A 12,271-nucleotide genomic window follows, 5' to 3' on the forward strand; every position below is an offset into this window, starting at 1 on the left:
GGCAGGAGCCCCGCCCCCTCCCGCCGGAAGCCCCCCGCCCGTGCCTGGCGTTCACTAGTCTAGATCCATTATGTATTTAAATTATCTAGAAGACAAAATCTTACTGATTTGTGAAATGTAAAACAACAACAGGTACTTTTAAAAACTACAATAAACACACAGGGATGGTGAGCTCTGTCGTAAGACTTATACAACTGATTTTGGGAATCATGTTTCAGCTGCACAGAAAAAAATTCAATGGCAGAAACACAGAGACCGTCGTCTTTGAATGTTATTCAAAATAAGAGTTAATTGGCCTTCGTAGTAAGAATTCCGAATGTAGATACTGTTACGAGAACGAGAGCTTGCAGCGGAGACAACTGAAAAGGACTGGGTGAAACTGGCCTTGTCATTTCTGTGGACAGGGGTCATTTAAGTTAAAGTCCTAACCAGTGCAATGCAGTGTGGGTGAGCTAGGGAGCAGAGCCACCGCTTTCCCCAAAAACGTCAGCCGGTCAAAACGGGAGGGAAAACCTCCAACCTGGACGGCGGCGTTCCGCGCGCACCCACGTTCGCCGTTTCGCTCGTCCATAAGCACACCCGGGATCTACCTCCGTGACCTAAGGCGAGCCGCGCCCGACACCGTGGGCGCAGCGGCGGGCCTAGTCCTCACCCTCAGTGGCAGACCTCGCAGATGCTGGCCGCCCTGAGATTCTGGGGAGCACGGGAAGGAACAGCACCTCTGCCTGGCCAGCAGCCCCGCCCTGGCCCCGCCCCCCGCAGCGGTCTGGACAGGACAGAGAGGCGGCCTGCACGCGGCCTCGCACAGCGTACTCTGCTTCTCGGTGCGCTGGTCCCCTGCCAGCACCGGGTAGCGGCCCTCCTTCATGGCTTTCTGGATGAACTTGTAGTAGGGGTTGAGGTAGTGGTCGAAGCGCAGGAAGTCGAACTGGGAGTTCCGGGCCTGCTTGGCTTTCAGCATTATCTCGAACTGCGCGCCCTGCTTGCACACGAAGTTGGCTGTGCGCTCAATGATAGCGTGCATTTTGGCTGTCGGTGGCTAGGAGAAAACACACATTCGTGTTATCAATTCTTTCACTTTGCCACTGACCACATGACCTAAAACACAGAAACAACCCTGGGTTTTCTGTCGAGCAGAATAGAGACATTTCAATCGGAATGGACCAGTCTGAAGATTGGCACCGCCACGGTGACAAGCCACTCCGTCTATTTCTGAATTTCATGTTTTGTGGGGCGGAAACTCACCTACCAAGGCAGGACACTCCGGCTTTGTGCAGGACTGATAGGAGGCGATCTTTTTTTGCACCAAATCAACACATTCCCACATAACGGGGGTCCTCGCCCTGGGGTCTGTGACGGGGCTCGGGGGTGGTGAGTCCTCAGACGCTGTATGCCAATACCGCCCCGCTACGTGCACATTCCCCCGAGCTCCTCAAAGGGCTAAGGGTCCCTCCCGCTTCCCTTCCTTAGCTGGGATGAGGTATCACGGCTCGCAAAGCAGCCCTTCTGAAGATAGGAAGGCAGCCACACACTCACGCCAGGCCCTCCACATGTGCTTCCTTCCCGTCCCCTCAAGACAGCCACGCGGCTCCAGGCAGCCACCATCCCCACCCGCAGCACACAGTCCCACACGCGCCCATGTGGGTGTGGTCTGGCCGGAACCGGCGGGGTGTGCCCACATTAAGGGGCAACTCCTTGCTGCCTTCGGTGAGTTCACTGCTAGGAACCAAACTCTCTTCCCTGCAGGCTCAGCTGCTCTCAGCACCTCCTGCCGCAGGGGCTCGCCAGACCCAGAGCTGGAAGCCACATGTCTAAGTACCTCCAACATCAGTGAGGAGGTTAACGCCAGGAAGCGACATGCGCAGAAAGTGGGACCTTGTTCTCATTAGCAATGGGCAGTTCGGAATCAAGATGTTTACTGCAATTTCAGAGCGGCACCCTTCATAACATGTAAACGCCTTAATTCTCAAATTTAATTCCTGAACTAACAATGTCCTTCGCACTTAAGCAGGATAAACGTCTATAACTGAAGTTATCTGCTGATCCCAAAATAAACTAGACTCTGTGTTAAAGACCCACTCACCGTGCACAGAAGCACAGTTCCTGGCACAGATTTTCACTGGCTTTGGCCAAAGAGGAAGATTAACTTTTGAAATGGTGCATCCTATGTACATGGCAATTATTAACGATCACTTCAGAATATGATCCTTGCGTAAATGAAAATTTGATCCCCCACCTCCCAGTAGAGATGCACTCTGGTGACCAAACCAACTTTTTGGTCTGAAGTTTCTTAAAAGCGGGCCCACTTATGACGCACTAGTACGGCCAAAGTGGTTAAAAAGCAACAGATGGGTGATTTTCCAAAGCAACGACGATCACAGAACACGAAGCACTCTGTGAACACCCTTCCAGATCTACTGCCCGAGCAGATGGCTACGCGTGAAAGCCCCTGGTCTGGGGCAAGGCCCTCTTTCGGCTCTCCACCTGCCACGCATGCTCTAGTTCTCTAGATAAACCCGTTCCCGGCTGAGAATGCCGCGGTTATTCCCACTGCAAATGGGCTTCTGGGTGTGGGCAGCTGGGAGCAGGCGCCACCGTGAGCATCCCAGGCTGCCGGGCTCCTGGCCACTCCTCGCCGTGCCCACGCCCCCTCGGAGAACCTGCCACTGCTAGGCTCCCACCCAAAGCCCAGTTTAGGAAGAACCGAGACCCCTCTCCCCGAGCACCTGCTTTCTTCACTGAGCGCCCTACCTGCCAGGGCCAGTGAGCGAGAGCAACCTCTACCCATGGAGGCCATGATCGTCCACCACACACAGTCCCGTGATCTCGGCATTTAGTCACCAACACAGAACTTACACGGTGACACCCTCGTCTTCTACATTCTCCCCACAAACACGGACACCGCAGTGTCTGATTTATACAAGGACCCGCGGCTCCCAGATCACGACTGCTGTGAAGAACAAGCACCGGCACCAGGGGAAGGGAGAGCAGGCTGCACGCCAGCGACCCAGCGCGCACCGGCGGCGCCACGCGGTCAAAGTGGCTCCTGCCGCGGACACTTTCTCCAGCGGCGCCGGCGGCAGCGCTGCGGCTCTAAGCGCCCGCCAGCGCGAGGCTGACTTCGCCCTCCGCGGGCGGCGGGCACTTCAGTTTAGCGATGCCTCTCTGGCCGACACAGACATCACGCATTTCAACAGAAGTGAAACCAGGCTACATCTATCATGCCTCTGTATTCACGTTTGCATAAAAGTCAAAACCACCTTTCCTATCAAAAGTTAGTAAAATTCAATATAGTTAACCTTAAATAAAAGCTTTTGGTATTAAATACAGGTAAAAGGGCAACCCGTTTTTAACGGGTTGAAAATACGATCTCACATAGGATCGTATGTCCCGGAACGAGTGGAAGTACAATACGTAGGAAACGTGCTAGTACGAGTCTTAGGGTGCCGGATCCTCAGATGACAATTTCGGCTTCAACTACAGCAAAACGATCAATGGTAGACACCGGGGGAAGCAAACATAAGCCAGCACTCCGCTCAGAAAAATCAGAAGAAATTTTTACTCACGTCTGTAGGAAAAGAGACCGAGAGGAGACGACATGCGAAGGGGCGAGCGGAGGAAGGGGCGGCACGGGCGCAGGGGCAGCGGCAGCGGGCGGTGCGGGCCCCTAGCTCCCGCCGCCACATAGGAATGAAGCGCAAGGCAAAACCACGGCGAGGGCCATCGAATCCACGCTGAGGGGGAGCGCGCGAGCGGCTCGTTCCCGGCACCGTGGCGCCTGCAGGACACTGCGAGAACCTGGAGGCCCGCGGCCAGGGGCGGCGACCCAGGCTGGAACGCGTCAGGGAAAGGCACGAATCTCTCTCCCAAACGCGGGCAGGCAACGCAACGAACATAAACACCCCTAAATATAAACATCCCAATAAACACAGGAACAGACCAGTAAACGTATAAACAGCCCATAAACACCTCACGCAGCACAGCGACTCGTGGTGACAGAACAGTTAGGACCAGGGGCTGTGGTCCTGCCTGCCCCTTCCTAGCCACTTGTGGAAGGGAGACAGTAACAGTAGCTCCTTTGCGGGTAATTAACGTGGAGATGAGCAGAAAGCCCTCAGCGAGGCCGTTACAATGTAACCCCGACGGAACTGAGCTGCAGACGCTCAGGTGCAAGGAACTCTACCCAGGTTTCCTCCGGGCGCAAGGGCAGCTGGGAGACGTCACCGGAGGGAGCGGGAGAGCTGGGTGGAGGAGTCTCTACACAGCGCAGCGCAAACACATCTAAGGAGCCCACAAAACCACCCCGGAAAAAGTCGGAATGAAGTAACTTTACAGAAGGCCACTCCCTCGAGCAAGGCTGTCTTTCCGCCTCAATGTGGCCAACAGCCTGCGCCCCCTACCTCTGTGCCTCCTACCTCTGCCTTGGCTTTCCCACACTGGTAAAACGGGGTTCAACCGCACGGCCCCGGAGGGCACGATTTCCTCGAACCCCTGACGCTCTGGGCCGGTCCCTTTGCTGTGAAGTCCTCCCTCTTTCTTTAGAGGAAGGCAGGTGGGGCGAGTTTTTTTCTCCGTTGGCTCCCAGCTAACTCTAGGGCAGCGCGTACCTACACACAGATGCGATGCTGCCCGGGCCCCCACACTAGCTACGGTAAACACCAATGGTGAGGGCAGGACTGTGAGGCAGACACACACATACCAGCTCCACATCGGGCGGCACGCTCAACCCCAAAGGGGCAACGAAAGGCTCCTCATTCTCCTCCGCGTTCTCAGCTTCATGTTTTTCTGTATAAAGAGAAAACACAGCACTTTGAGAAGAGCCATCAGGCAAGAAGGCGCCCACCAACAGCAAGCAACGTGGCCTTGGCTGGTTCTTGATCTTTTTTCTATCGTTTCTTCCAGAAACACTTCGCAGTTTTCTGTTCCATGCCACCACCTGCAAGCAAAACCACTTTAGCACACCCGAAAGTGGTGGGGCTGGGGCAGCAGGAGAGCTGAGACCCTGGCACGTGCCCTGACTCAGTTTCCCCCTCTCCCAGAGCTGGGGGAGGTTTTGGCAGACGATGTACATGAGCGTCTCCACCGCAATGCTCCACACTTAGCAGGCACTCCATACGCACTCTGCGATCTGCGTGTTTACCTGGAGCTGACACTTCCCGCCACGTGGCTTCTGTGAGCTCCCCAGGGTGTCAGGAACAGAACACGGCACTCAGCGCCGAGAACTGATTTGTAAAGTTTTACCTCGATGTCACTGCCAAGACTTCTCTAGACAAGCCAACTATCTCTTTCGTAAGTAGTCAGATGTATCTTTTCCACTCCCACTTATCCACTAATGGCTCACTTAATAAACATTTACCTACTGTGTGTTAGACAAGGCGGTACACATTATAATTTCCTGAGTTACAAGGTATCTATATACATCTCAACTGCTCAGATGATCATCAGTTTGTATACAAAACTGATAAAAAGTAACATTCTTAAGAATTTAAAATCCACTTAGGTTTTTCTTTTAAAACAAATGTTACATAAGCAAACACTAAAGCCCTCAGGGCAGTTTCCCTCAGATGGGCAGTGTCAGAGGTGTCCTGTTAGACGTGGTTCTGGGACGCCGAGCGGGTTCCCAAACAGGCTTCTGACATGACCTGCTAGGGTGCAGGCTGACATGAAGCCCAGTGCGGAAGAGCAAACTGGCTCCGTGTCCACTTAGGCACCCTTGTTCTCTCCCGAGAGCCTGACAGTTACTGCCTGAAACCCCGCCATCAGCAGCCAGTGTCCAGCTCCAGTCGCCAAGGACACAGTGGGGCTGGAAGGCAGCAGCATGGCCGGTCTGCACCTGCCGAGCAGCAAGTTAAAATCTCAAATCTCTCAGGGAACGAGGCTAAACGTGGATGTGTGTAGAAGTCCGACTCTCGCTGTCCCTCTACCTCCCTACGGTGACGACGTGAGGGGCTGTCTCTCTGACACTGACCTTCAGTGCCAAGCTATTGACAGGAAAAGGCTCTGGGGCTGAAAGCACTGTCCAGGTCGGGGGCCACCGCCCCGTTGTTCCCACACGTTCCCGTGTCCGCAGAATGGCTTTAGTGACACAAAATGAAAACCAGCATGCGACACTGACTCGGACGCCAATAAATCTCAATAATCTCTTGTTTAAAAAAATGGATATGTAACAGTGACAAAAAGCTACTAAAATCTAAATGATAGGAACCAGGCTGAAAACGGAGCTGTGACATGGGAGAAGAGTTAAATTCCAGGAAAAAAGGTGCCATCGAAATGCTTCTGGTCGATGTCACAAGGCTTGAAAATATTAAAAGATGCCAGGACAAAATAGGCATTTTGAAAATCAAAGAATATGTAGTCACGTTGATGGCTCAGGAAAACAAAAACTATATTTTTTATTTATATAATGCAACACTAAAGCAAAATTTGGTTGTCAGAAGTATAAGTACACATGCAGCACACACGCAGGTGAGTGTGTCTGGGTGTTGTGCATACACGTGTGGTGTCTTACTTATATTATTAGTGTAAGTTAAACATAATAAGTCAAGCTAAGTTTTACGTGGGACCGACCGCCATTAAAAACTTAATCAGCAGAGCCAGAAAAAGTTTTTTCTCTTATTTCACTCACTTTTTCCCATTTACTTATTCATTTTTATCCATCCATCAAAATTTTTAAAAATCACATAAAACAAAATTCTGAGAATGTGACTATACAAGAAAACACATTATAAAATAAGAAAGAGAACTTTACGATAAAGAGAAAGCATACCAAAACTTTGAAGAGAAATTAAGTCACCTTTAAGTTCTTAAAAGTCAATGGTCGTAACCACGTTTAAGAGCAGTCGGCCCAATAACCACACCGAGACGACAGGCCAATACCTAGAGCCAGGGCTGGGGACCTCTCCTGTGAGATGCCGGGGAGCGGGTCCCTCTGCCTCGGGGCCACCTGGGCTCCGTCTCGACCGTTCAGCTCTGCCGCAGAAGTACAAAGGCTGCACAGACAGCTTGTGAGCAGGTGAGCATGGCTGTGTTCCAACAAAGCGTCACAGAATCATGCCCACTGAGCCTTTGGCCAGGGTTTGCTGACCCATAAGTGGAATGGTAAGAAATTAATAGTACGGATTTTTCGGAAGATAGTCACTTGATTCTGCAAAAGACGCTTGGCCTTCATAAAAGCCAGTCCTTCACTTGTGAAACGGTGGTGGGACGCACTCCTCCGTCCCGACCCCAAACACTACCTGCTCACAGCACATGGCACGTCGATGGTGCAGAGATGAGACAAAACCCAACTACTCGGAGCCCTAAAGTCACCGATCTGGACAGAGGGGTGTGTTGCTTCTCAAGCTGCAAGAGCGTTTTAGTGCATCGTGACTTCTGGGGTACAGTTAGAGCCAAAAGTCAACGCAAAAGGTGTGAAAAACATTAGCAAGGCCCTAACAGGTAACGTTACACGTGAAATCTCTTTAGAAGCTCACGGAACAGGGCTGTGCACCAGTGGTTCTTCTGCCACAAGGCCACGAGGACAAAGGGCAGCGAGGCACATGTCTGCATCCCTACGGCCTGCTGCTCCACCGTGATCACGCCCCTTGCTGAAGGGGCAGGAAACCTCAGGACAGCTGCACCATGCAGGGCGGACAGTATTTTGTTTTACTGTTAAACTGCCATCATACTTGTTAGTTTGTTACACAAGGAAAAATCAACTAAGTCTGAAATGGCGGATTCAGTGAACTCTAAAATTAAAGCCCCGTGTGACGTGACTCCAGTTTATCATTCCAAACATGTAAGTTTCTGCAGTTAAAGCTCTCCTCTTCCAACAGGATGTCCTGAACACAGTGATGCGCCCTTACTGCTTCAGGTCTGTGCTGTCACTACTGGTGACGAGTGACTGATCATCGTGCAGGGCAGTGATGCCGGGGGCTCACAGGGCTCACCGGAGTGACTAAAGATACCTGTTCCTGTACTACATGAGTCCCGATTCCTCAACAGCACTGGATTTTTTTTAATATGCAAAGTTCCCAGAGTTGATTCAGAAAAGCATAAACTTAAAATCTTTAATCTTACGTAACTACTAAACACCATGGTAGCCATGCGTCTAGGGCCTATCGAGCCTAGTCAGGGTGTCTCGCGCTGTTCTGTCTGGTAATAATTGGACCCACAGGTGTCTTTCCACTGGATATTTGTCATGATTTCAGGTGTGGAAGGGACATAGAGCATGAAGGCAGTTAATGCCCCAAGAACAAATCACTGTGGATGTCAACGCACGTACCGTCAACCTACAAAGACTCCTGAGTGCGCTTCTAGAATCCAGGCGATCACCCGAATCAAAGAGAAATGTAAACGCTAGACTCAGTGCAGATAACGGAAGCTGAATTCGCCTTCCTCCTCTATTCACAAGTCGTCTTCCAGCCTCTGGCTTTGTCTGGCCCCAAGAAGGAACCGAGCGACGCTCTCCCGGTGTCACAGTGACGTCCGTGACTGCCCGGGGCTGCAGGCTTTGCCGCCGTGCCCGCGGCGCCCTGCCTGGGCGCTGCCCGCTCACCTCTCTGTCTCGAAGGCTCCTCCTCCTCCGTCGGCTCGGACGGGTCGTAATAGTCACTGCCGTACGTGAAGCCCACCGCGCTGTAGTTTCCATCCTCCGCCAGCGCTTCGCTCAGCCGCTTGTATTCTTCCTCTTGAATAAAAACGAGAATTTTATTAACAAAAACGGAAACTTACTGAGAAAAAGTTCATATATTTCTAAAGTCGTAGCTATCAGTAGAGCGAACAACACACTTTTTTTAACCTCTTTTTGAGGCGAGAATGTTTTTAAAAATTCGCACTTCACATCTACCAGTATGCACTGCTGCCGGCATGTGTTTACCACAGACAGCAGAATACATGTCTATTGTGGAAACTTTCTTCAAAAAAATTTGGGAATTAAGAACCGCATTAAAGATCGTTAAAGCAAAGACAAGAACATCGATTTTAGTTTATACGATACTGTTAAAGAAGAACAGTTAAAGAGTTTGGTTTTTGTTTTTTCAAATCCCAGTCTGCCCTCAAAAGCTGGGAAAATTCTCTGTGGCTCTATATATAAACTATCCTGAGGTCCTCTCAGAACGCAAAGACTCCTGTTTTTCCAATCCACTGGGTACTGTCAAGATAATATCAGAAAGAGTGAGTATAAAAAAATGAATGGGAGTAAATTTTTAAATACTTAAAAAATTTTAAAACGTTTGTTGCTTAAGTAAGTTTTTCTTGAGCAGTACCTTGCCTCGCCTCCTCCTCAAGCAAGTCCGTATGCAAGGCTAAATACCTCTCTTCATCACACAGGGCCTCTACTCGCGCCTCCTCCTCAGAGAGCTGGTAGTCTCTGTTCCACGTGGAGTGCTCGGCGTCGTACTCAGAAAGGTCATGCAGGTGACCGCGCCCATCGTATCTGGAATAGGAACGCGCTGGTCAGCGGGAGGGAGCCACCGCCCGGGCGGGTGTGCGTGTGATGTTTTATACTTACCGATTAAAGTAAAGAAATAAAAATATTACAACAAACATAAAAGCTTCGGATTTATATTTAATTCGGCCAGTTACATCTCACCTACTTTTACACTCAAGTTATCTTAACAAAGTTTAAATTCTGTTCTACAATATGTTAAAACTCGTAATTAACGGTAAACAATCCTTTAATAGCATAAATGGTGGTATCCCCTTCACTGGCAGTTCTTACCGTTTATGGTTTGGTCAACTATTCAATGCCATTCGCAAAAAAAAAAGTTTTTCTGTAAAGTCAAATATCATAGCTCACATTCACACAAACCGAATACATAAATACCTATCCGTAAGAACCAAACGGTCGCAATTTCCTCGCTTCTCTCTGCTAGTCCCGAACTCTCAGGAGAGATCTTCACCAAGAAAGCTGCGTCCAATGGAGGTAAAGTCTTGGCTAGGCTCGCCCCCTAGCCACTTGGCTGAGGAAATAAGTGCTGGGTTACGTGATAGAGAGACACACATACATAGGAACAGTGACATATACGTGCAGTTTAAGGAGGTTCACTGGAAACAGAGCCAAACCCATAGAAGATGCAGGATAAACGCTCCCTTCGAAACTGCGTACCCCCAGGGAATACCACGCATGACGACATGCCCGGGTGTACTGCATGGACCCGCGGGTACTTGAGCCACATTAAGAAGAGCGCTTTCTGCTACGCTTGTCACAGAAACGATTCGATGACGATGCTGTCGATAATGAGTTAGTGAATTTTACTTAAAACACTCATATCGTGTAGCAAAAACAAATGTAGAGACAAACAAGTCTGCCTGATTTCTTAACGCTGACTTTTGTAATGAGGGACAAAAACAAAAACAAAAAAAGACATTTACAAGAAAAAAGGCCCACAATTCCAGGGTAGCGAAGTCATTGCATTTTATTAAATTTCAAAATTCTTTTAATTTTGCCGTAAACCTCCTTAACTTACAGATGCAGATCGTCATTTAAAATATCACACACGCACATGCGTAGCGTTTGCTCCCCACAAGTTTTGGAAGACCCAAGTCAAATCATGTACAGACTGATACGGAAAACCGTGTGAGAACTCAGGCTTCAGCGCTTACTAAACTTTAATGATAAACATCACAAGTGACACTTTGGAAAGGCAAGCTGCCTGACAACTCCGGCGACGTCAGCCAGTCAACAGAGACCGCGGTACAAAGGCCCACGTGAGAGCACACAGGTCCAGACCTGAGCTGGCAACCCTCCCTCGACGTGTCCTTGTCTAGATCTAACTCCGACGGAAACGTCGGGATGAAAATGGCCTACTGGGTGGTTAGCGTGTCCATCTGGCCAGCTCAGAGGTCACCCCTACAGTCCTGCTCCAGGGCTTTGTAGAATCCAGTTTTAATTGTCTCAAACGACGGGCTTCGGTCACTACTCCAGTTTAATGGTTGGTCACAGTTAGCTTTTCAGTCCGACCCCAGGGGTGGAGTTGCCAAACCCGCAAAAAAATCAACCGACCGAAAAAAAAAACCCAAGGAAGGAGAAGTGGGGCGCTGAAAACATGAGAAGGGAGGGGAGCAAACAACCTACATCATGTACCGTCATCCTTTTCAAATCAAACATCTTTAGAAATCGCTGGACCCTCTGCCCAAAGCGGCTGACCGCCCTGCGGCTGATTTCCCAAAGCGGGTCTGATTTGAAAAGAAGCGCATCGGCACCCCAGGTCCACCCTGGCGACAGCGAAACCCGCCCTAAGGACACTGCCTCTCGGAGCTAAGCCAGGGTCTGCACGAGGCCGACTGGCCTCCCAGCGCGCGCATCTGTCAAACTCGTGGATTTCACGGGGCGGGGGGACGGGGGAGTCACATGTCATGCCGCACAGAGGGGCCCTCCAAAGAGGGAGGCGCTGGGGGCACGAAAGGTTCAAGGCTAACTCGGGGGGACCCAGCGGCTTCTAGCCGCGGCCTCGGGAGCGCGGCGTTCCGGGCCCCCCGCCCCCCACCCGCCACCCCGAGCTGTGCGCGCGGCGCCTCCACCGGAACCCGGCGACAGGGTGAGGGATCGCGAGGGGCTGCGGGGCGGAGACGATCCCTCCGGCGACACACGCGGGAGCGACTCCGGCCAGTGCTTTAGGGCGGGTTTCGCCGTCCCCCTCCCCCCCAAACCAGGGCAGTGTGGGGACAGGGGAGGGGGTCCCCCGGATCCCCGCTGGCTCCAGAAAGCCCCTTTCCAGTCCTGGCCATCAGGTCAACGTCAGACGGAATCGGGCCGGCGCGGGGAGGGGAGGAACCGACCTGTCGATGAGGATCTTGTGGTCCCCCATCCAGGGGATGAGGTGCTGTCCCTGCTCCTGCGCCAGGGCCCGCTCGTCGTCCCGGAACAGCTTGCAGGCATAGCCGAAGACCAGCAGCTCCACTCGCGTCCCCCCGCCGCCGGCGGCGCCCGGCCCGGCCTCCTCCTTCGCGCCACTTTTCCTCTCGGCTTTGGCGCGGCCTCCGCTCGCGCCGTACATGACAGCGTCCCCGGCGTCCAGGCTGGCCCTGTCGTGCGCCGCGCCGATGTCCCCGAAGCTTCCGCCTGGCCTACGCCCTCAGTCACAAGCGCCGCATCCCGGCCCCAACCTCGACACCGCCGCCATAGCGGGCAACAAAATGGAGGGAGCGCGACTTCCGGCGGCGGGCGGCCCCACTTCCGGCGAGCGGGTCCGGCAGATTCGCGACCCCTCGGAGCCGCTCGTGCCGCCAGAAAAATCTCTGGGCCCCGGCCCTTCGCATTCGGAGGCGCCGCCGCGGTAGGAGCTTTCGT

General features: G+C 52.0%; 1 protein-coding gene across 1 annotated transcript in view; it reads right to left on the minus strand.

The window, feature by feature from the left end:
- The window catches only part of LOC102892750 (splicing factor SWAP), a 62,729-nt gene extending 50,593 nt beyond the window's left edge, over positions 1–12,136 (minus strand). Inside the window, exons 1-5 of the mRNA XM_025045494.1 lie at positions 11,761–12,136; positions 9,246–9,415; positions 8,537–8,668; positions 4,700–4,785; positions 814–1,039 (exon numbers count right to left, since the gene is read on the minus strand). Of these exons, the coding sequence (XP_024901262.1) occupies positions 814–1,039; positions 4,700–4,785; positions 8,537–8,668; positions 9,246–9,415; positions 11,761–11,978 (832 nt within the window). The 5' untranslated portion in view covers positions 11,979–12,136. The remainder of the gene's footprint in view (positions 1–813; positions 1,040–4,699; positions 4,786–8,536; positions 8,669–9,245; positions 9,416–11,760) is intronic.
- Positions 12,137–12,271: the final 135 nt, after the last annotated feature.

Source organism: Pteropus alecto, unplaced genomic scaffold, assembly GCF_000325575.1.
Source record: "Pteropus alecto unplaced genomic scaffold, ASM32557v1 scaffold213, whole genome shotgun sequence".
In the NCBI taxonomy this organism is placed as follows: Eukaryota; Metazoa; Chordata; class Mammalia; order Chiroptera; family Pteropodidae; genus Pteropus; species Pteropus alecto.